We start from the raw sequence: 25,789 nt of genomic DNA on the forward strand, positions 1-25,789 counted from the left end.
CCTGAATGCATTATACAGAGTTTGATATAACGTGGTCAGTAGGGACAAATGGGGTTTCAATGGATGAGAGGTGGCTGTATTTCGGCTGTACTGGCTTGGCAAACGTAAAATTTCCTGGCCTTTTTTCCCTAAACCCATAAGCCATCATCTTCTATGTGTATGTCATACTTTACATATAAACACAGATACACATTTTATTTATATACAGTAAATACTTAATTAAAATCATTAAACAGGAATTATACAACAAAGGTAGCTATAAATAAGTGCATCAGTGCAGGCAGTTCAATTTTTATATACAAAGGATAACACATTTTTCATACACTTTTATTAAACCCAGCATCAAATCAATAAGCAATTATTACCTGCAACGCACAATAACACACTGGGATTCAAAGATCACTTGAGACAAACAGTGCAAAATACCTGTCAAAAAGATGTCTTTCATAATTTATTTTTATTAAGCAGATACTTACATACTGAGACATATTTAGTTTCTCCATTACTAGGCTGTAGACAACCTGAGTTTACATCCCTAGCAAACAGGACATCTATCTAGAATGCATTGCTCCTAAGGTTTTTTATGAACACCCAAATAATTCCTAATTTATAGCATGTACCTTTTTTTTTTTTGAGAGCATATGTTTTTTTTTCTGTCCAGTCCATTCACATAAATTAAGTTTGTTTAATACCATTCTGACAAATGACTCCAACATGGTACTAAATGTTGTATTGGTTGCCTTTTGACCCTTTGCAGTTAACATGGTGTTCTTTGAGACGTCCTTGGGCAGCTTTCAGTAAGTCTATGCTCTGTATGTGGTGCTAAAGGCTGTTATTAGAAGTTTGCCAAAGTCCCTGAATTAACTCTCTTTAAATGGGCATAAATCAGTTCTTCAGTGGACCTCTGGAAGCTCTTCTGTTATTAGTATGATGTGTTACCACCTTATGGGTCAGGCCAAACTAGGCCACACTTTTCCAGATATTAGTGGTACCACTGGTAAAGGGTGAGGTACACCTGATGCAAACTGTAATAACTGTTGGCAGGAAATTGAATTCGTTCAAGTTTAATATTTGTTAGGTTAGGTGTGTACACACAGACACAGAGGAATTCTTAATATTGTAGCAAGGTTGTCTTCTTTTTTTACCTGTGCCCTAAAGCTAACATAACCATTACTCAATTTCTGTTTCATTACTACATCAGTTAGCATATTTGTGTGCTGTCTACAATACGTTTTCTTCTTTTATGCCCCATGATAACAGCCAATTTCATTTACCCAAACATATGCTTCAAATACCAATCCATTTTTACAAAGAAGATATAGCAACATGACACAGTGTGCCTTAAATTCCATGAAAAATGACTGAGTACCAAATAAAAAACGAGTTACCGAAAAAGAAACAGAATCTCAAACTGATATGATAAAATTAAGTGCAAAATATTATGCAAAATGTACAAATTTCAACTCTTAAATAAAATGCGAGTCAGCTCACAAGGTAGAGTTTCTGTGTATGTTCACTGAGCGTCTCTGGGAGCTCGCTCACTGATTATAAACAAATTTATCTTGGGAACTGATGAAATACTGCGTGATATTACAGGGTGAAATGATAAAGTCATAAAGTTGGGGAGCAGCTGCTGAAACTGAAAAAAATTGCTATAATTTGTTCATACAATAGTTAATCAGGTTAAATAGGACCGTTCTGAATATTACTGCAACTTCTCACCTGTGCCTAACACTACAATATCTACATTAGTTTTAACATTTTCATGATAACAATAAATATTGTATTTTGTTATTTTACCTCAAGCCTGATTCTGATTTGCCCTTCTGGCTGTTGAATTTTTTCAATAATAGTTAATGTATGTAATGAAGTTAACCGTGGTAAAAACTGTGACCTCAGATGGGTAGTAGCTAATATTCAAATTGAATAGTTATTATACTGGGCAAATTATTCAATTAATAAAGCACATTCTTTTACATATTAGGAGTAGTACTGTCATCCTATAAAATATAATACATGCTTAGTACAACAATGCCACATTCATATATTTCTTTTGCTTGAAGAAGCGGTAAAGATAGGGTAAGAACATAACAGATGACTGACAAAACTGCTATGATCACAGTATTATATTTTTTTTATACCAGAAGAAACAAGTGACAAATATGTTTTCTGTTTTAAATAGGAAACACAACAGACAGGATAACTTTAGCTATTGTTGTTGAATAAGAAAAAAACTTTTTAAAACTTACTTTCTTCTCCACATACACAGACCCCATAATTCAACACTAAGTGTTTATAGGAAAGCTGGCTCATCATACTTGCAGCTTCAAAGAAAGACTGTAGAGAAGAAAAATTAGATCAGTGGATTTGATTTTTCACATTATGTTGTACCAATTTGACTTCTAATAGCAGGTTCTTAAAACAAGCAATGGCAAATTAAAGTAAAAGTGATCTACTCTCTTTCAGTAACACTGATATCTTACTCTTTAGCTGTTTTCATATGATATTTACATTGGCCACATCCCAGGCTGGTCAGCTCAGATCACCCTGTCACCAGGCAACACTATACAACCCTATTTCAGCATACACAAAAAACAAATAATACTTTGAGCAGTTTTTACACACATATAGACTGGAGTTGAAGTATTTATCACTGTAAGATGATGTTTTTGAAACAACCCTGTCGTTTTTGTGGGAAGACTCACCTTAGGATAAACCCCAGAATAAGAAAAGAGAACATCTCCTCGATCAAGAGCCCTTTGTACATAAGTTATTCTGTGTGTAATGGAGAATTTGACTACAGCCAGATGGTACTTTTCAATCTACTACATAAGCACACTTCCCCACAGTGAAGTAATGTTTCATGTACAAAAAACATAAATTTCCATTTCTAAGGATTAGTACATACAGTATGGAGCTCAGCTAAACCACACATACAAATCATGGGGCATCACATCAGACCCCCCCATCGTTCACCTAGTCAATGAAATACACTGAAATCAGATGTCTTCTCAGACTATGTCTGATTTTTCTCTCTCTCTTTAGTGATGTACTTCATAGCAGATGCAACTAGGAAAATAGTCTTGCGTGACTGAATTTTATAACCTGCCTTGCAGTCTTTTTCAACAGAAATCTGAACGTTGAATGTCAAATCAGTGCTATATTCAAACAACATTTATATACTCTTTATGAGAGTCCAACCTTATCATTTATTCCATGATGCAGAAATACTCTGTCATACCTTTACTGACGCTTGGATAGATAGATTACTGCAATTCCCTTTTAAATTATCTTTCAACATGAAGCATTAACAGAATACAAGTAGTTTAAAATGGACCAAACATAAAATCTCTCAATTAGCACACGGTCTGATATGAAATAATATCAAACCTTACCGACAACAAATAAAGTAGTAAATCCTAATATCACAGTATATATACCATTATTGTTTACCAGATGCTAGAAACCAGAAATCTTCTGAAACCAAGCTTCTTTACATTCCAAAGGTTTATATTGCAATTGTGAACAAATGTTTATTCAACTTTAAGGGAAACTCTGTGGTATTCTCACCACATTTCTAATTAAGGGTACGTGTTAAGATTGTATGCTTAAAAATTCCCCATTTTTCTCTTGTGCATGTTAAGCTGACCTTTAAACAACAGTAAAATATGTACTGTACATATGTTAACTCCACTGTGTTGTTTATAAACTCTCATTATATATATTATACATAAGAAAGGGCAGAGCAGGTTCTTTTTCCTTAGGAAACTATGTTCCTTTAACGTGGGAAGTGACATTCTTCACATCATCATGACCAGTGTGATTTTCTACACTGTGGTGTGCTGAGCTAGCAACATCACTTCAAGAGAGGCCCACCGAATCAACAAGCTAATTAAAAGAGCAAGCTCAGTTATAGGATGCACTCTGGACCCCCTGAAGGTAGTAACGATATAGAGAATTAAAACAAAACTGAGTGACATTACGAACAATTCTTCACATCGTCTTTCTGACACACTAACACCGAGTACATTCTGTCAACGAATTAATCAGCAGAAGTATGCCAAAAAAGATGCTACTGGGGATCCTTTGTAACAACAGCAATACATCCCTCACTGTCACTGTGACAGCAAAGTAAAAACTTTTAATCTTCTTGCTTTATAGTCATTCCGGTGTGCTCAGACAAAAGTGTGTGTGTATATATTTATTTATTTACTTACTTACTTTCCTACCTATTTATGTATTTATTTATTTAAAGAGCTTCTGTGAAAAGCCAAATTTCCCCTGGGAACAAATTATGTTAGTTAGTTAGTTCTTTCTATTCTGAATCTACAGCGATTGTAAGTTAATTTTAAATTTGTTACATTGTGACGATGCGAGTTTGCTGAATGCTCCCATCTTCTGTCCAGGAGCCCTTAAACCCAGCACCATCGGTAATGCTACCAATGAGCTAGGCAGTGAGGCACAACATAGCAAAGGGGATGGTGTACAAAAGTGCCAAGTGCTTTTATTTAACACAATCAAAAAGAAACAATGTTCAAATTAAATAAAGTAAAGTAAGTGCAGTGCTTCAAAACAGTCTCTTAAATAAATAATCCATAAAAACAGATGTGAAAAGTGAAGGTTAAAATCCATTAGAAAAAAGCCTAAAAACAAACAGGTTAAAACCATGCAGAAAGCAGTCTTTTAAAAAAACATTACAAGCCCAGTGTCATCTACCTGGTGGCTCCCCTATTTCTCCCGTCTGGACTTCTCAATAGGGGAGTCGCCCTACATGCAGCTGACCTTCTCTGTGCCTGCTTCAGCTGTTTGGATTGCCTCACCGATCCCTGGCTCTGGTAGGCTCCTCCTGACAGCGACTTGAGATTCCCCAACGACCAGGGCTCTCACGCTGGGGAAACCACGTCCCAAGTCCCGACTCCTGATGCTTTCCGCGGCCTTACGCGGAGAGTCATCTGCCCCTCTTCACTGGTCACTCCATGATCACTCAGCGGGAGCGACCACTGCTACTACTGTCGGCCCAACACCCAGGCTCACTGTTCAGCTGCACGTGAGCCTGTACTCGCTTGCTCTCCCGCACCGGCTTTCTCTCTCTCCACTACCTCCGGCTTTCTCCTGCAACCTCCATTTGTTTCTCTCCTTTCTTTTTCCCCCATGTCGACTCGCACTTATATTTTATCAAGAGGGCATGGCAGCTGTGACAAATAAGCAGCCCCAGGAACAATCACGGATGCGGACAGTTTCTCACCTGTGCACTTAGGTGAGAAACGGCCACATTGTGAATCGCCCTGAGAACCGCTTCAGCCACACAACCACCACACCCCCCTTTTAGGTATTGCAACCCACTGTTTCCAATGTCAATTTTTTCACTACCCGCCAGGGTACACCCTTAGTGATTTGAGCATTATCTTATAAGCCATTGGTGCAGGGTGCTTCCCCCATGGTGATTTAACCAGAGCTAGGAGGGGTAGAGGGATCCCCCTTGATGAATCGACCCTCTTCAAGTATAGACAATAGTATCTCGTGCTACACTGGCAGTAGCCTAGAACCGACTGAGTTGAGAAACACTTTTCAGGAGATTTATTTTTATTCTCTTGCATGTGCAGTACTCGACTTAACCTTGTATTGCACTGTTCTCATATTTTCTTAAACTTAATTATTTTGGATTTGGCCAAGTAACTTTTAATGAGGTTTAATGAAATGCACCAATTAATTAAACATAAAAAACTTTCTTAACGTATCAGTAATAGATTAATTTATCTGTTACTTCTGGTCAAGTAATGTATATGCATATATGAATGTGACAATATAAATTTTAATTAAAAGCAAATTAAAAAGGCATTATATGAATTAAGAGACTAAACTCAACTCACTTCGGAATAATTTCTATGAGTTCTGTCAAGGACCTTTACGATGACTTCGGTCTGATGCATCTCACCATAGTCTCCCAGTTCTTTTCTTAATCCTTTGTAAATCTTTGTAAATGTCCCTTGTCCCAGACTGTCATTCTATAAAATTGAAGAAAAACACAAAACAAAAATAAACTATTAAATCTCATCTTCTGTAAAATTCTGTACTAAAAGTAAAGAACATAATGAATAAAAGGGTAAGAAAAATATAAAAATATAATTTTACCAAATTTCAGTTACTGTAATCAGTATAACAATTCTAAAAAGTAAAGACCAAATTGGTACAGGTCTATGTGTAATCCATCCATCCTCTTCAATGTGCCCTGCAATGGACAGAGTATCAGTCCATCACAGAGTGAGCACACTCACACATACATGCACAAGTCATTCACACAGGGAACATTAACTGTTAACAATTAATCTAATATGCACATCTTTGGGGTGTACTAGAGAGAAAAGACAAACCCAGAAGAGTATGCAAATGTCACATAGGATGAGCCCAGACCTGGATTCAAACCTAGGACTCTGGAGATATGAGGCAAAAGCATTAATCACCATGCAAATTTGTTGCTTCATCCAGAAATCTACATAGCAAAATCCAAGTGAGCACTCTAGTGTGCTTGTGATTTATGAGAGCAGATACAGACTCATATTAAGCCGTACCAAAATTACATTACAAATATTGCATTTGTATTTAACTGTCAGGTTCTATATGCTTCATAGTCTGTTCCAAAGAAATAAAAAAAATAGAAAAAAAATCCTTACAATTTCTAAATCTTCTTTACGGATTTTATGGAAAACCATCTGGCTGACGTTGTGCCTCTGAATTATGGGGGACAATGGTACTTCAGAGCCCTTGTTGCTTCTAAAGATCAGAAGATTTGATTTTTCTAAACAGAAAATGTAGTAACATGCATTTAGGTCTTTAGCCATATGACATCAAAAAACATTTTAAAGTATAAAATAAGTCCTATTGCTTTACACTGGAATATAATGCATCTACTGTATGTAGACTACAGCTCGTTTCCTTTACTCAGCACAACATTTAATGTATCTGAATAATAAGCACAACTGACAGAAAAAGATTTGATTTTAATGGACAGAGAAGTACAACTTTTTGAACCAGACATAATTATTATCATTTAAGAAACTTATGTAAAACTTTGACTTACCTTTCATAAGCCAAACCTTGGCCATAAGATTACAAAACTTACAAATTAAGATGTTGAAAATATATATTTTCAATTCATTTCTTTATATACATTCCATTTATATTACATTTGTAGACTGTTACTTTTTAAAGAAACCACTTTTCAAATAAATCACCATTTAGCATACTATGTAAACTTTTACATTTTAAATCATACAATTACGTGTAAAACTTTTATTGGCACTGAACTGAACAGGACATTATTCATAAATCTGACCTTTGGTCTTTGGTGGGTAGCACTTAAGAAACTGGAAGATGATGCCATCTGAGCGCACAGTCTCCTTCTGGTAGCAGTTCAGAAGATCCTTAAGGCAGGCAAAATTCTTCTTTGCACCACTAAGGTAGTACTCGCCAACTTCATTCTTTTTGATCAGGCAGTGTTTGTGCTCAAATATGCTATCACGCTGATGAAGAAGGAAAAAAAAATATATATATATATATATACACACACACACACACACACACACACACACACACACACAGAGTGTAACCATACAAAACACTGAAATCAAAACTTAAAACTCAAGCAGGTAGTGTAAGCAAAACTTTAGTGAAACACATGTTTTCAAGACTGATACTTTTTAATTACACTTACAGTAATGACTCTAGAATGTGATCTGATAGTAAAATAATTCAATATTTTCAACAATTTATAGAAAATGAAAAAGAAATAATCACCATAAAAAGTATTCACTTCATCATAATTGCAAGTCTAAATTTACTCGCATACAATATATTACCTAACTAGTCACACACTTTTTGATGGTCTTCAGTTTTTTACCTCTTGAGCAAATTTGTGCATCATCTGCTTTTAAAATGTCTACAGTCTGATTACACAAAATCATAACTGCGGGGAACAGTGAAAACCTATTTCAAAGGCATTCAGCATCATTTGGAATTCAAAGTGCAAAAAATCAAGAAACTACCGAGAGCCTACATATACATCACTTAAAAGCTATAAGAATATTTGTGATACAGAACTGATTCATGAAGGCACAAAAAAAAACAAAAAAACATATTAACATTACCTGGAGGACACTGTAGGTGTGTGCCAGTAGACCTTCTGGTCTAATGTTATACAAATTTTATGCTACGGGAAATATGTTGGGAAATTGAACACTTTTCCTGGTCATACCACTCCCAATTTAATTTACTGTAGGTTGTCTTGTGCTATGATGATGTTTTTAAACAGTACACAGAGTTAAATGTGCTAGGATTTATAAAAAAAATAAATAAATGGTAAAAATAAACAGAAATACTTGAAAAGCCGTCAGCACTTTTACAGAAAAAAATGAATTTATCTCGAAAAGGAAATAATTTACAGAACACTGCTAGATAAACAATGTTCTGGTTTACAAATCAGAGCTGTTTTTGTGCTTAATGAAACTGAATGCCCGCAGTAAGATACCTTGATACCTTTTATCATTCTCTAGCATTGTGGTAAAACATGCAAATATTACTTACAATGTTCAAACTTCATTCAGACTTATCCAAAAACTTATCTGCAGTTATAACTGCGATATGTGGTTTAACAAAGTGCTGATTTAGCCAGAATGCCATTAAATACAAGTTGCTCTAAACAGATTTATTAAAATAAACTAAACTTAGTCAATGATCACTTTTGTCCACACTACACTAGTTGTAGACCTGTTGAGTTACATTCATGTCTTCTCCACAATGCTAGTGGATCACTGTCTGTATTGTCTAGCTGATGTGATGGATAGATAAATTAGCATTACTCTAACAGAGCACTTTTTATAGTCAGTGGCTGAGATTAGTAACAACTCTAGGCAGAAAAAGGAAATTGGTACACTATGAGTAAACATCTAGGATCATCTATGATTAAATATCTAGGATCAGTGGTAGTCTAAGAGAAAGAATTAGATGCAGAGATAACCCATAGAGTGCAGTATAAATGGAACAACTGGAAGAAGGCATCAGGAGTACTGCATGATCAAGGAATTAATGCAGAATTTAATGGTAATGTTTACAAAAGTTAGTAAGACCAGTAATGAAGTATGGAGCTGAGACATTGGCAGTAAGTGAGCATACGAGAAGAAGCTGTGGCAGAAATGAGAATGTCAAGGATGTGTGGAGTTACAAAAAAATGACAGTAAGAAATGAGACAATCAGAGTTACAACAAAAGTTGGAGAAATCTAAGAAAGTACCTGGTATGGACATGTGATGAGGAGAGACAAGGAATATGTGGTCAAAAAAGGGATGGGAATGGAAGTACAGGAGAATAGAAAGCATGGGAGGCTAATGAGGTGGTGGATGGATAAAGTAAATGTAATCTTATCCCTCCACCACCTCATCAGCCACCCACACTGAAAGAATGGGGTATTTAACGTGATCTAACATGTGCTGTGCAGGTCCCTTGTAGTGGCAAACTGGCAACAAACAGGATACCATTCCATCTTACTGATCACTGTTGAACTGTACACTTTTTCTAATCAGTTACATAATTACTCTAATTAAAATTATGTACAGAAGGGTAGCATAGTAAGAGTCACAAAATACCCACTTTTGTAGATTTTACATCTTGTAGCAAACTCTGTTTTCCAGAAGCACTAAATATAACCGTCCGCCATGTTAAACTTTCTTATTTATGGCCCCATCTTCACGAAATTTGATAGGCGGCTTCCTTGCGCTAACCAAAACCAATGTACGTACTTATTTTGGTGGTATGACGCCACTGTCGGACGCCATATTGAACTTTCCAACGGTCTTTGTTTACTTATGGGCCCATCTTCAAGAAATTTGGTACGTGGGTTCCCAACGCTAACTGAATCCTACTTACGTACATATATACGTCCATAGCCTGCAGCTCGGTCAGAGTGTGAGGCGGCGTTGGGTCCCCCATCCCCACGCCTCCCACGTAATTGGCTGCCTGCCTATATAAGGCCGTCTGTTGCTCCGGTTTCTTCATTCCCTTCCTTGCTTCGCCACAGTATTCACGTCTCCCTGCTGATAACTGCAGCCTTTTTATTTAATCCACAGTTTCTCCACTGTTTTACTGTTCGTTTATTATGATTATAGTTATTGTGTAGGTATTTTAGACTTAGTTTACATTGTTCAGGTACCCATTTCCTTTATCGTTCCAACTGTACCCCACATTAACATGTCTATCGAGGTGATCACCATCGATCAAAGAACTGTCACTTACCGAGTGGTTTCCATGCCCGGAGATGGCGACTGCCTTTTCCATTCTCTGTGTTACCTATTGCACGGCCATATTAGGCTCACTTTTGATATCCGGAGGAACATTGTGTCTTATGTATTGAATGACTGGGACAGGTTCAAGGAGTGGACTGATGACGGTACAGGAGATAATTATACTACACAGGAGCACTATAAGAGTGAAATGCTTAAGCCCTTCACCTATGGTTCTGCATGTGAGTTGATGGCTGCCGCTAAATTGTTCGGTTGTCGCTTTCAAGTGTACTGAAATGGCCAAATATTTTACACCTTTGGACAACCGCCAATGCCTCTTAAACATCTTAGATTCACAAATGACGATTTGAGTAGTGGACACTTTGATGTTTATGAATGTTTAAACTCTCAAAAGCAGGATGCGAAGTTATCGATGAAACCCATTTCAATTCAAACGCCTCCAATTTCCAGTAAGGCTCTGCTTCGCAATGACAATTAATAAGTCTCAGGGACAGACCCTACAAAAGGTTGGCATTGATTTGAGGCAAGATTGCTTTTCACATGGCCAACTATATGTTGCATGCTCAAGAGTAAGCTCAGCGCACAGCTTGGTCATATTACAGCCGGAGGGCCGAACTGACAACGTGGTATACAAAGAGATCCTTAACAAATAATTATTGGTATATTTTCCCTCAGTTTAAAAAGGTTTACTTTTCTTCTTAATAAAAATTTTAAAGCAGTACTTCGCCGCTGCGAAGCGTGGATATTTTGCTAGTACTTTTTATATGCATCCTATACAGGATTACTTTTAATAGCAACTGGATTCTATATCTTTTAGTAAAACACAAGGCAAAGTCAAAGCAATATGAAGAAAAGTATTTGAGAAAATTTGTGGTTCTTCAGACAAAACAGCTTTTTGTTTTTGCTTTTTCATTTTCTTGCAAATACAACATAATTTCTGCACCGTTTGATCTTTGCATATTAGTTTTAAATATCACAGCTAATGAAAAATTTGCAAATTTTGCATTTAAGTGCTTTTAAAAAGTAAAAATATATTCAATATATATAAATATATAAAATTACAGATGACATTTCTCAAAACGTTACTTTTTATTGTGTTTACATTATTTCACTTGAAGCACATGGGTGTACATGAGTATCACTAAACAAAATGACACGTTGCATTTAAAATATATGGACAGTATTTACTACACATGCTTCTCATTGCAAACCTTTTATTATAAAGTAAAAACTTGATGTAAGGAATTATTATAAACAATTGAATGTGTGCATATCATGTGTTAAACCTTGAAAGCTTACGTAAGTCTTTACTGACACACTTAATGTTTCCTCTATAACTCATAAAAATCGAATCAAGGCTGTATGTATCTGTGATACTTTCAAATGCATATAAATTGATAATTTATTTGAGTTATGCCTTGAAAATCTGTCCATGCAGCAAAATAAGCAAAGAATTAATGATTAATAATTAATTACCAAGATGCTTAGATAAGCCTACACCACATTTTACAATACAGTCAATGTTTACATGGCACACAGAGCGTACACTGACAGTACCATTTTACTTGGTTCCATTAATCACTTTTTCATTCCTCCTTCCCTGCTTTCCTATTCACTATCTCCTACTTCTAACATGAAGACTGACTAATTTCAACTAATATTAAAGGAAATATAAAACATTAAATAGGTAGTGTTTCTGTAGTTTCAGTGCTCTGCACTGCAAAACAAGAATTCCAAATAATAATATGGTTAGGTTTACACAGTTAACCAGGAGTGCTTTAGATAGATAGATAGATAGATAGATAGATAGATAGATAGATAGATAGATAGATAGATAGATAGATAGATAGATAGATAGATTTTTTTTTTATTTTTAAAAACAAACTTTATTTAATAAACACAGAAAATAAATCATAACAGTAAACCAAACTCAATCTTAAGTCATACAGAAAACATATACACACATTCCTATTTATGAATATTCAGTTTCTAAACATTACATACTCAAATTGTTCTTTAGAATAAAATCTATATATATATTTATCTAATCCTTCCCATTGTTTCCACCCTCCAATCCCACTTATCCTTCATATTCTTTATTATCCCAAAGTTATAAATAAGTAAAAAACAAAACACCAAAATCATAGCACAAATTGTAAATCATAATCTTCATCACATTTACAAAGTACATTATTTATGCACCACACTTCTTTAAACTGTGCTAAATTATTTGTAGACTTATAAAAATTAAAATCCACTAATATCCTACTTTCACACACTTTTCTAAAAAAAACAACAACATCTTCAATCCCACTCCCAGTAATTTTGTTTTTACGGGTCTTCCATATTGACAGTTTAGCTTGTCCGATAATAAAATTAATTAAGATCATATTTTCTCTTGTTTGTCTTGTAATCCTCACCCCAAACACAAACACCGTGCTATTATACGGGACCCCCAGCCCTTCTACTATTCTTTCTATAACACTAAAGAGGGTCTTGAGTCTCTCACAGTACATAAAAGCATGAAACACAGTTTCCCGCAGACCACAAAAAGGACAGTAATCAGAAACCCCCGGACATATAATCGATAAGAAGGAGTTCACCGCTAATATCCCATGCACCAACCTCCACTGTAGGTCTTCCACCCTACTGGCCAATGGTGGCTTGTACAACGACCTCCAGGCGGGGTTCAGTCCTTGAGGGGCTCCGAGTTTGTCTCTCCAAGGTGTGTCGTGTCTACGTGTCCTCAGCTGTTCCTGGTTGTTCACCTTCACGCAGATCCTGTAGAGCTGCTTCCCTGACACCGTAGGCAGAGATAACGCCTCAAGAGAACGTAAGGCTAAAACTTCAGTCTCACTGTCCCTCAGTTCAACAGCTGGAGATACAGTAAGCGTTGGAAAAGGTGTTTCATCATTTGGTTTCAATCGTGAGGTGAACATTCTGTGCAGGAGTGTCATGGATTCCCTGTCCAGTGATGATTGTATCCGACACAGAAACTTCTCCATGAGGCGCACTGAATGCACTCCTGTCACCTCTGCTACCCCCTGTGCACTTTTCCAAGTGTAATTTTCCCAGTCAATTATGTCCTTTATTGTGGTTATTCTATGTATTATGAAATGATGAATAAAGTTTTCAGAAAGTCCAGTAGCAGTGCCAACAGCAGGATTGTAGAGCAGCGGTTCATCAAGGACCCAAAAAGAGGAAAGGTTATCACAGTCCTTTTTGATCGACAGCAGTTGCCACGCTGCTAGAAGGCTTTTATAAAACTCTGGCACATGTAAAGTCCCGATCTTATCAAAATGGCAGAGCAGTAAACTTTTACCAAGTCCCATATGCCTGGCCTGTTTAAAGAAAAGTACGGCCAAGTTCATCCACTGGCTCTGCTCAACAGGGTACAGCAGTTTCTGAATGGTCTGAAGGCGGAAAGCAGCAATCCTGCTGGTAATGTCAATAAGTCCTTGTCCGCCTTCATCCAACGGCAAGAATACAACACCCTTCCGTATCCAATGGGTACCATTCCAAAAGAAATCCATGATTGCTTCTTGTATCTGCTGAACAAGCACAGGTGGAGGCTGCAGACAAATACATTTGTGCCACAGGCTGGAGGTCACCAGGTTATTAATTACCAGCATCCGTCCTCTGTAAGATAACTGAGGGAGTATCCACTTCCACTTAGCGAGCCGAGCTGTAACCTTGTCCAAAAGACCCTCCCAGTTCTTTTGGATATAGTGGTCATCTCCGAGATGGACTCCCAAGTACAGGAAACCCCCAGTGGTCCACTGCAGACCCCCTTCCAGTCGAGGAGGACTACATCCTGTCCAGTTCCCAACCAGCACTGCACTGCTTTTATTCCAGTTAATTTTGGCCGATGACGCTTTACTGTAATTCCGCAGACAGTCAGTTAGTTTGTCCAAATCCTTTTGGCCTGAGATGACAACTGCGAGATCATCAGCATAAGCCGTGACTTTCACAGGGTCCATGTTGCAGTTGGGGATGGTGAGACCAGTCAGCACCTTCCTCAGGTGCACCAGGAAAGGTTCTAACGCCAGAGCATACAACATACCAGACAAAGAGCAGCCCTGTCTGACTCCTCTTCTGACACTGAAAGGTGCGCACAAACCACCATTGACCTTGATTATACCAGAAATGTCACTATAAAGTAATTGAATATAATTAATAAAAGACTCCCCAAACCCAAAAGCCTTCATGGCATTCCATAAAAAAGAGTGACTGACCCTATCAAAAGCTTTTTCCTGGTCAAGAAATAGAAGACCAGTCCGAAAACCAAACAGTTTTGCTGCAGCTAAAATGTCCCAAATTAAAAAAATGTTATTAAAAATGGACCTGCCAGCCACGCAGTAATTCTGATCAGGATGCACCAGTCTCCCTAAAACTTGGACCATCCTGTTGGCTAAGGCTTTAGAGAGAACTTTATAGTCTGCGCATAAGAGAGACACTGGCCACCAGTTCTTAATGAGACACAAGTCTCCCTTCTTCGGCAGCAGCGTGATCACAGCTCTACGGCAGCTTTGAGGTAACAAACCATTTTTGAAACTCCACCGAAACACTTCTAGCAAGTCCAGACCAATGACATCCCAGAACTCTTTGTAAAATTCCACTGGAATGCCATTGATTCCCGGGACCTTCCCTGTGTTCAGCTGTCCCAGGGCTGTGGCGAGTTCTGCAAAGGTCACTTCACTATTTAGATCTGCCACGTCTGCGTTGGGAAGTTGCGGTAAGTCCTGCAAAAAGGCCTGTTGGTCTTCACTGCCACCATCTCCATCTGCAGCAAACAAACGTTCATAAAATTCGCGAACCACCTGCCTTATCTCACTGGGCTCTTGTGTCTCTCTGCCGTCAGGTGTTCTTATACAATGTAAGAGTTTACTCTGCGAGTTTTTCTTCTCCAAACCAAAAAAGTACTGCGTTGGTGCATCCATCTCAGTCAACCGCTGAAAGCGGGCCCTCACTAAAGCCCCCTGAGCCCTGGTCTCAAGCAGGTGGGCCAACCCCAGTTTAGCAGTAGTCAGGCTCGCCTGCAGCTGCTCATTTGGACCCTCCTCTAGTTGTTGTTGAAACTCAGCTATTTGATTTTCCAAAGCTGCCATTTCTGACCGCAATACTTTGGTGACATTTCTGGTATACTCCCGACACAAAGCCCGGATGTGACTCTTCCCAACCTCCCACCACTGTTGTAAGCTGGTGAACTCCTTCTTCATAGCCTTCCAACCTCCCCAGAAATGAACAAACAACTCTTTAAAGTTCTGATCTTTGAGGAGGAGTGTGTTAAAATGCCAGTATGGACTACGGGGTCTGTACACATTAAAAAGAAGTGAACAACACACCAGACTGTGATCGGAGAAGCCAGTAGGCACAATAGAGCACACCTTAAATAACCCTAACAGGTGCTTAAAACTGTAAAAATTATCGAGTCTCGCCATTGATATCGTGTTTCCACTCGTCCTCCCCCACGTGTATTGCCGACAGGCCCCATTTTTTGACCTCCATACATCTTCCAGCCCAAAGTCCTTAATTATTTTTCCCAGAGCTCGCGCTGAGCGAGGGTGCGGTTCCAGTCCATTGTTTCTATCCATCCTTGAGTCAAGTGTACAATTAAAATCCCCTCCTAACACCACCACTTCCTCAGGGTCACACTTTGATAAAAGATCTCTTAATTTGTTAAAGAGCTGGAGCCTCTCCTCACCCTCATTCGGGGCGTACACGTTAATGAAAGTGACAACACTGCCTTGAAGTTTTACTGTCACTTTTAGGAGTCTCCCTTTCACCAGCTCATCAGTCCTGCAAACTTCTACTTGCAGCCCACCAAGAAATAAAATGGCCACTCCAGCACTAACATTTGTCCCATTGCTAAAAAAAATGTCCCCTTTCCAATCCCTGCTCCACTCCCACTGATTTTGTTCATCAATGTGAGTTTCTTGTAGAAAGGTGACATTCAAATCTTTTTGTCTTATAAAATCAAAAAGTGCGACCCTCTTATCTGCACTTCTCCCCCCATTAATATTAAGGGTTCCTATGTGTACACTTGTCATGATACCTGAATATAAAGATGAACACACAATGAAACACAGGGACCACCACAAATACTGTGGAGTGGATTTAACAGGGGGCTTAGCCATTAGGAGGTGTTTAAATTAGACTGTTTCCTCAGTTTGCTGGTTAAGTTCTTGAGCCTCACGAGCTCTTTAACATCAAACATCGCGGAGGCTGCTTTGTCCCGCCGCAACCCGCGGACAGACGATATAAAGAGCTCAATGTCTGGGAAAAATTCAGCCACGTCCACCCCCTTTTTACCGGCGGTGTTCACCAAAAAATCTTTTACACTCTGAGCGCTGTAACCCCCCCTGGCTTTTAACTCTGGGGGCTCCGAGGCAGCAGACCCATCAGAGATATTACCGTCATCGGTCTCTTCCCCGACATTCCCCGCAATTGAACCGTCATCGGCCGTCTCCGCGAAGACGGGAACATCCTCCTGACAAGGACCATAGGCGGGATCCTCTCCAATGACCCCCGAGCCCTGACTTAAAACAAGTTTCTTACGTGCCCGCTCTTCTCTTTCACCTTGCCTCTTCTGAGCAGGGCGTTTAAATTCACTTTTTTCCTCAGGCTGATTGCTGCCTCCCTCGTCCATGTCTAAGTCTCCCCACACACTTTCTGCTACAGCTGTTGTTGTTTGACCTACCGTCTCGTTACCGCCTTCATTCGGCTCATCCCTGGGAGGCACCTGATCCTCCAGCCCTTCAGATCTAAGGGTAGTTATGTTCTTAACACCCTGCACCTCCGCGCCATCAGCCACTACCTGACGACCTTCCACTTCCTGCCCCTCTTTTTCTTTGTCTGCATGGTCAGTTTTCTTGTGCCCATGTTGTCTCTCAGGACACTGTTTAATTAAATGGGCTTCACTCCCGCACCCAAAACATTTCATTTCGTTCGAAGTGACGAAAATCACATAATCGAAACCTTCCACTCTAAACTTCATAGCCACATTTAATTCATCATCCATTCTGTTTAAAACCATATAAACTTGTCTCCTAAAAGACAAGACATGTTTTAAATCTGGCGATTTACAGCCTAAAGAAATATGTCGAATTTTTGAAACTAAACGTCCATGCCGCTCCAACTCTTTTGCTAAAGTTTCGTTCTTGAGAAATGGCGGCGCATTCGAAATTGTCACTCTGCGTGACGGGACGGCTAAAGGGGAAACCTGTATAAAGGAGCCATTTATAACAACCCCTTTCTCAACCACAATGGGAACTAAATCCACAGAGCTCAAAAAAACAACGATAGACCCGCTCATTCGTGAAGCCGACTTGATATTTTCACATCCTATCACTTCGCCTACCGCCAACACCCCCGCCTCCAAAGGGACAAACTCCTCCGATAAAAGTTTAATCCCATGGCGGCGGCTTAGACGCTCAAGATTCGCAGCCATTGCGGCTGCCATGGCCTAAGCCACTCAGTACAAAACAAGTTTTATCTGTTTACACCAAAGAAAGATAGAAATAAGAATGTAGAATATCAGAAGAAAAAAGAAAAACCACACTCACCGCACCGCGTCCACCAAGAGGCACACTCGCAAACACGCGAAACAACCACCCAGCATGCACAGCGACAGCGAAACAGGAAGGAGATAGATAGATAGATAGATAGATAGATAGATAGATAGATAGATAGATAGATAGATAGATAGATAGATAGATAGATAGATAGATAGATAGATAGATAGATAGATAGATAGATAGATAGATAGATAGATAGATACTTTATTAATCCCAATGGGAAATTCACATTCACTTTACAAGGTCAATTTAATTAACTAACCATGAGCAAATATATAAAAAACATAGCAAACACAAAATCAGGCTTTGCTATATCTAAAGGCCTTGCTCACTAAACAAGAATTTGAGCTTTCCAAGAGAAATATCAGGAGGACATTTATTTATCACAGAAATCTAAGGAATATTCTCTAAATTTGTTGCATTATGCTTGCTTTGTAGAAAATAGATGGTCGTAATGGTTTATACTGACCTCGACAACAAAAGTGATGAAATATTTGTTAAATTCTTTAGGACTACATCTCAGAATGTAAAGTCCTTTTAGATTTCCAGCTCTTTTCAGTTTATTGATGGCAAACTCCATCCTGTGGAGAAAAACAAGCATTGCAATGTTTAGCTTTTACTGCTGAAATAAATGTGTAATCAATTACTGGAACTTGGAGAAGCAAATAAATAAGCACACTGTATTTATTATAAGGCATAAGACTGAGAAAGCCTTCTGAAACATTAAATTACTAGACAAAGAGCCCGTTTCGACAAAATAAGATGATGAATGTTCCAGTACAATATGGAATAGTAATAAGTATAAGCACCACAAACCTGATATAGGTGTATTGAATGAATGCATAATTGAATCAGAATGTGTAATTAGGCCTCGAGCTGTAGTCAAAATCGCCTTTCAGGCCTCTAGAGCTTTAATTGAAGTCGCCTTTCTCTTTGAATTTTTGCGGTCGTAAATCCGTCGTCTGCCGCGATGTTGGGGTTGGATGTCGGTCTCGTAAGGTTTTTCCGGCAGCTGCGTAGAAGGCGACTGCGCATTTGGCTTCGGACATGCGCAGAAGGCGACTGCGCATTCGGCTTCGGACGGACGTGAGTGAGTGAATGAGGAGGCAGGTGAATTATGTATTAAGATTATAGAAACTAAAACGCATATTAAAGATTCCTCTCGTGTCTAAAACCTCTTCCTTTATTATTTCTTTCTATCTCCATACAAAAATATTAATAGCATCACCTCTAATTAGATTTGCTTTTGACTATAGGAGGTGGTTTAAATTCTTTAGGCTAGAATATATTTAAACATCCATTTGCATACTATATAACCTAAGGGCCAAGTAGCTGGAAAGATCTCCAGTGTGAATGTATGCAAATTGCATAATCAGCCAGTGTTCTAGCTGTAGTAGTTTACTTTATAGAACAGGTAAAGAGTGCACGCACTTTTCAAAAAATCACATTTGGTCTCATGGTTTTAACAAGGGTCTTTGTAATCAGTCCCATTGTAACCAGCTGCCTCCTAAATCAACAGTACAACCTTTTTGTCCTGCATCTGGAATCTCCTAAAGTAACAAAAAAACACTTCCAAATAAAATGAGTTGTGCTGAACTGTGCATTTCAAAATAAAAAACTAAAATAAAATTGAAATGAAGTAAAAAATAACCCCCAAAAGACACCTAGAAAATGTTATGGGCTTAAAAAGATTTCAAAGTACTTGTATATAGCTTGGAACACACTGTACACTATCTTTAGGAATTGGAAGATATTTGGCACACATAAAACTTTGCCTAGATAAGTAAATGTCTCTAAAATAGATGACCTCAAAAGAATGAAACTGATCAGAGAGGCTAGCAAAAATCAAAGGCAGCTTTGTAGAACTTACTGTATAGGTCTTTATGTCAAAGAATGACCATGATGTGCATGTAAGAGCAATATTCCCATCTATCAATAATTTCGGTAAGTAAAGAAGGGTGGAAAGAAGAAAGGGACTACATCTATAGTGTGTTCTGTTTGAGGTTTTTTAAAACAATGCCACGCAGAGCCCAAAGCAATGCGGAAGAAGGTTTTATGGTACAGAATGACAGACCAAACTGCTACCTATGACAGAAAAGTTCCATAGCACATTTTCCCCAAGAATGCCATTCACAATGTACAAAATTGGGAAGGACTAAGTTTGTTATAGGAAATGTTTCTCCTCAGCAGGGATTAGCCATAAGTGAAGTGAAAAGGGCCTACATCATTTTAAATTTATCTCTGAAAAACAAGCGCAGTTGTTTTGCACTTGCAGGGTGTGTATTACTGTGTGTAAATTTAAAAAAATGATTATTTAATGTCTCTTGTTATACAAACAATGTGAAAAGTTCAATTACTCTGAACTTGTAAAGAATCTTGGTACAGTATTTCATAAAGTGTATATTTTTATATTGTATTTTTAGTTGTGTACAAAACCAAACAAATTTATTAGACAAATTTCCTCCTTAAATATTATAAACTAGCCGATGCCCGCCGTAGCATACGGCGGTGTAAGAATAGGAACGGAAAATGGTGAGAAAGGAATTCAGAAATCAAGAACAAATAAATACTTCTTGAAAGACGCAGTTGTGAATAGGTGTTTTGGTGGAGACGACAGATAATGAGTCGAAAAATGTAACCCTAGAAAAAGCCACGTACAACTGACCGTGGCTGAAGACTGGTTGTTGTAGATTAACGCAAATCTTTGCAAATGTTTGTCCTTGCGACTTTTAGATGGTCATGGAGAAGGCGAGTCTGACTGGGAATTGTGTGCGTTTAAATTTAAAAGGGAGATTGGTGTCGGAAGGAAGAAGAGAGATTCTGGGAATGAAGATTGTTTCAGAATTTTGGATAGCGATCAGTTTGCACTCAATAATATTTGTATGTATTCGGGTAACAAGGAGTCCTTTTCCATTGCAAAGACCTTTTGATGGCATAATATTTCGGAGGAACATAAATACAGCTCATACCTTCAGATGAAGGATATGGGAAGGCATGCTAGTTGGTGTGAGGGTGTGTAAAAACTCTTGTGGGTACGTTATTTGATCATTAGGATCGTCACTGACTACTGTATCTACACTCTTGAAGGTCACTTTTTCACCGTGTATAAGATCAAGAACTTTGCTGTTAATATGTAGAGAAGCGTCGTTTGTGACGCTCAGTATTGCTCTTGCAGCAAGTTCTTGGGGAGTCACAGTCGAGAAATTAATATCACCATAAAATTCAGCAACTGGGTCTTGTTGTTGTGGTAAACATTGAGAAGGTAGTTCTGCCGTGTCTCCAGTTTTACCTTCCCCAACTTGAAGAAGCCATTGAACAAATTGAGTTTCACTTTCGAGAGCTCTCATATTTTTTGTGAGTTTTAGGACTTTCATTTCGTTCCACAGCCTGTGTTTGTTGATGGAAGAGGCAATGGTGAGGGCTTGAGAACCACGGAAGATAACAGGCGGTATTTGGCGGAAATCTCCACCGAGAAGAATGGCTTTATTACCGAAAGGTGCATTTTCCTAAGTGAGATCTCGCAGTAGTCTGTCAACAGATTGAAATGCATAACAATGTGTCATTGGTGCTTCATCCCAGATGATAATTTTCGCTTCAAGTATATTATTGGCATCCTTGGTATTTGGATTTATGTTGCAGGTTGATGTTGGTGTGGTTTGTAGAGGTATTTTGAACACGGAATGTGCAGTATGGCCGCCAGGTAGCAAAGTTGTTGCGATTCCAGTTGAAGCAACCGCTATTGCCACGTCTCCTCTACCTGTAACAGAATGAATGAGGGTTTTGTATATAAAGGTCTTGCCTGTTCCTGCGGGGCCATCGAGAAAGAAACATTTCTTGGAATGAACAGGTGGATTGTATATTGCCTGCAGTACTGTTTGTACGACTGCAGCTACTTTTTGTTCATGGAGAATGTCAACACAGGTTGGATAATGATGTGGGATGAATTCGGTGACTGGGAGATGAAATTGTTGAAGAGTCATACCATAGCACTTGAGTATTTCATTAATTTCAGAGACAGCATACGTCGGGGCAGTGTCAGTGGAATATTTAGTAAACAGGTCTTCGCAAATTGCCAGTTTATGTGGAATAGAGATGATGTTGTACAAAAACCTGTCGACAGAGAAGAAACGGTCGTTCATTTTATAACAAAGGCTTAGGAAACAACCGTCGCAGTATAACGAAAATACGAAGGAGCGAAACCAATAGCAAGGAGCGAAACCAATGCCAATGGTCGACAGAGTACCTTTCTGTAGCAGGCTAGGCTACGGAAAAGACTCCCAGGCGCACACATGGCTGAAGTGAAAGGTCACGCGGTCAGGCTAGATATAGGGCGGTGACATGACACCAATGGGGTCATGAGAGAGGAGTGTGGAACGCAGTTTTCCAAAGGAGGAATAGGAATCGAGAAAAGCAGCGTGGGGGTGTATGGGAGGCCTCAGGCAGTGTGGAGAAGGGTTTGGAAGAGCAGGAATAGGAATCGAGAAATGCCGTGTTGGCTGCGTGTGGTCGGGATCGGTTTTGAAGAGGAGCCGCAGGCAGCGTGGGGAAGGGTTTGAAAGAGGACGAATAGCAATCGAGAAATGCCGTGTTGGCTGCGTGTGGGCGGGACCGCTTTTGAACAGGAAGTAGGATGAACCAGAAGAGAAATATATATAATAGACAGTGTATCTCAGTGTTCAACTTTAAGCTCTTTTCTTTTTCCTTTAAAAATGTAAAAAAAAAATTAGGAGCCTTAGAGATCAATTACTATTTCTGCTATTTACTGTAATTATCACTGGTATGGCAAATCTCAAAGTTGGATTTGTCAGGTTTGAACTGAATTACTGAAGACCAATATCTAACTGCAGAACACATCTCAAGTTACAAGGTTGATAAAAAATTTTCAAACCACTGTCACATTATGTTACTGACTGGTACTACAGATAATACTTTTACTTTGAATTGCACTCAATCAGTAGCTGTATTTTGATTATACTGTAGATGTTCACTATATCATATGTTGTTCAGCTAGTTAATTTTGTTGAAGAAGAAATCGCAAAACACATATGAATTAGCCTGGATTAAATCATTGTTGTAAATGTTATGTTTTTTATTTTTGTTATACTGTGACTTCGAAAACAGTTAAAAAACAAAATTCCTAACTTACGAAACTGGGCCATGGCAAAAGCTCTGTATTGCCTCCAGTAATCGGGGTGGTGCCACTTCCTTACAAAGATAGTGATGAGCATCTGAAGTGAGCCGAAAATACCCATCAATCAATGACACAAAGGAATGTGCTTCTCCTAATGATGGAAATTCCATTTCCTGAATGCAGAGATAAAATATTGAAGAATTAAGGTAAACACCTGTTTTAGGCCATAATTTAGGCATCAAAATAATTTCTGGCATTTATCAATTTTCAAAAAAAGTTGTCCATGGCGTCACCAAACTGCATTCACCCAGCGGTCTTCAATTCTGTCTCTACCTGTTGCTACCTTATCAGTACCTTTTAGTTAAATCTACAGACCCTCCTGCTATTACGGCATGGAACAGATCTTTCTCCAGCTCGACAGCTTCCCTTTCCAAAAGTGCCCACAATGAGTTTTAAGATTGCCACCATGTCAGGCACCAACATTTCTTTGGCCACAACTCCTCGTAGCTGCTTATAAAACTATGAACCTCAAAAGGGTCCATTTGAACTTTATATCCCTAACCTTTCCCAAGATGCAGGAGATACTCCTTCAGATATGGAAGGTGAACTTACAAATCTGCACTACAGACCGTGAAGCCTCTCATGGGTGATGAGGGTGTGCTGGAAACAAATGTTCAAGTCTTAATAGGGAATCTGAGGATTCTGCATTTCAAGCTTCTTACCAGACTTTTTCCATCTTGCTTGTTGATGGTAACGACTCGACTCTCAGTTGATTCATCTTTGTTGGCTTGTTTGATGCTGATATCAATAACGTCGGGGAAATCACAGTATGTCTGCAAATCCTAACATTACAACAAGATTTTAAATTAAAAAATTATTAACAGGATTTGTCTGTGTTTGCTGGAAATAGTTGATTATTATGAGTCAATTTTTAAAAAATTTTCATTAAACCAGAATTCTGGTGAAATGTCTATGCTCTGATGTTGTCTCTGTCTATGTACTGATTATTGTACTATTTCAGGAAAACCATACCAACATACAATATACTCCTAGGTTTCTCATACTATGCTATACATAAGACCCCTATAAATTTTTAGCGTAGATACTAGTTGAAAGCTACTTTTCCCCAAATCTTTTGAGTTTCATAAGTATTTTATGATATGTACAAATGCACCTTGCATCCATGTTGAATATGTACCATTCTAGTTCTTACACCATTCTTTTAGTAAACTATACCTAAAGGTAAACACCTGACATTTTACTTCAGCTGACCCAAGTAATATGATTGCATTTGATAATAAACAGATGAAAATTTGTTAAAAACATTTAATTAATTAGTTACGTTTTCATATAGATTAAAAATTAAATCAGAAGTTCTAAGGAAATTACAAACACAAAATGATAAAAAAAAAAATGAAAATCTCTAAGTATCAGTTAATTTGGTTAAAACCGTACCTGCTCTGAAAAGGATTCACTCTCTCTGTGCTTCCCTCGACACCACTGGATGCCTGCATTGCCTGAAACAATGATCGTGGCAAAGGCTTCTTCCCCTGGAGTGGCAGAATTGGGCACCCTCACCTCAAAAAGCTCAGAGTAAAAGGCAGACTGCAACATTTCTAGATTCATGAGGTATTTGAGCTTGAGATCTCGAGATGTGGCTTTACAATGGCTGAACTGGCAAATAAATTTTCGAAATCTGTAGCGAATTCGCTTCCGGGTCACTATATGGTAGTCCTGGATTTGAGCTCGAACACTCTTCGGCAAGAAAGACTTGTAGCTAATGAGGAGGTTAAGAGAAAGAATTAGTTAAATGTTTTCTCCAGGGATTCAATGAATACCAATTTACTCTACAACTAAAGAAAGCAGAAAAACAAGTCTAGCATGTTAACAGTCTGATGTACAGTTCATTAAAGATGTTGATGAGTTGTAGCATCCCAGAACTCAGAACAGAATAGAATAGAATGCCTTTTATTGTCACTATACACATGTACAATGAGATTAAAAGCAGCTCCTTCAATGCAGACATATATGTAGAACACAAGTAAATAAACAAATAAACAAATGGTGCAAAAAGTTGCAAAAAAGTTCTGTGACGCTATATACATATGGAAAGAATAATAACTAATCGGGTTATTGCACATTATTTAAATACTGGAAAGAATAAATAACTATTGCACTATTGGGTTATTACACATAATTTAAATATTGCACAATAATGATGATCATGTGCTGTGAGTAGTGGATGTTGGACCCTGAGAGTATTGATATTGTACAGTATACAGATATTACAGTTATTATCAGTACCATTTAGATATTGGATATTGCACAGTTGATGGATAGAAGGAAGTCCAGGGGTTGGGGGGTTAGACTGTGTAGTCAGTGCATGTGTGAGTTTAGAATGGTTATGGCTTTTGGGAAAAAACTGTTCTTGAGTCTGTTTGTCCTTGTTGTGATGCACCTGTAGCGCCTCCCTGAAGGCAACAGGTCAAACAGATCAGAGCCAGGGTGGGAGCTGTCCTTGATGATGTTTTTGATCTGCTGAGGCAGCGGGAGGTGTAAATGTCCATCAGGGAGGGGACAGGGCAGCCGATGATCTTCTGTGCTGCCTTTACTACTCGCTGAAGCCTCTCCCTGTCTGCCATGGTGCAGCTGCCGTACCATACTGTGATACAGTACGTCAGCAGGCTCTTGATGGACGAGTGGTAGAAGGTCAGTAGCAGGTTGGAGTCCAGGTTGAGCTTTCTGAGGACCCTCAGGAAGTGTAACTGCTGCTGAGCCTTCTTGATGACT

At 38.5% G+C, this 25,789-nt stretch overlaps 1 protein-coding gene across 1 annotated transcript in view; it reads right to left on the minus strand.

Moving 5' to 3' along the window:
- Positions 1-25,789, minus strand: part of LOC114654405 (tyrosine-protein kinase JAK2-like) — a 144,751-nt gene that overhangs the window by 17,677 nt on the left and 101,285 nt on the right. Inside the window, exons 7-14 of the mRNA XM_028804943.2 lie at positions 24,455-24,776; positions 23,722-23,841; positions 23,015-23,172; positions 18,338-18,449; positions 7,334-7,520; positions 6,672-6,796; positions 5,871-6,005; positions 2,250-2,337 (exon numbers count right to left, since the gene is read on the minus strand). Coding sequence (XP_028660776.2) covers positions 2,250-2,337; positions 5,871-6,005; positions 6,672-6,796; positions 7,334-7,520; positions 18,338-18,449; positions 23,015-23,172; positions 23,722-23,841; positions 24,455-24,776 — 1,247 coding nt within the window. The remainder of the gene's footprint in view (positions 1-2,249; positions 2,338-5,870; positions 6,006-6,671; positions 6,797-7,333; positions 7,521-18,337; positions 18,450-23,014; positions 23,173-23,721; positions 23,842-24,454; positions 24,777-25,789) is intronic.

This window comes from Erpetoichthys calabaricus, chromosome 7, assembly GCF_900747795.2.
Source record: "Erpetoichthys calabaricus chromosome 7, fErpCal1.3, whole genome shotgun sequence".
Taxonomy (NCBI): domain Eukaryota; kingdom Metazoa; phylum Chordata; class Cladistia; order Polypteriformes; family Polypteridae; genus Erpetoichthys; species Erpetoichthys calabaricus.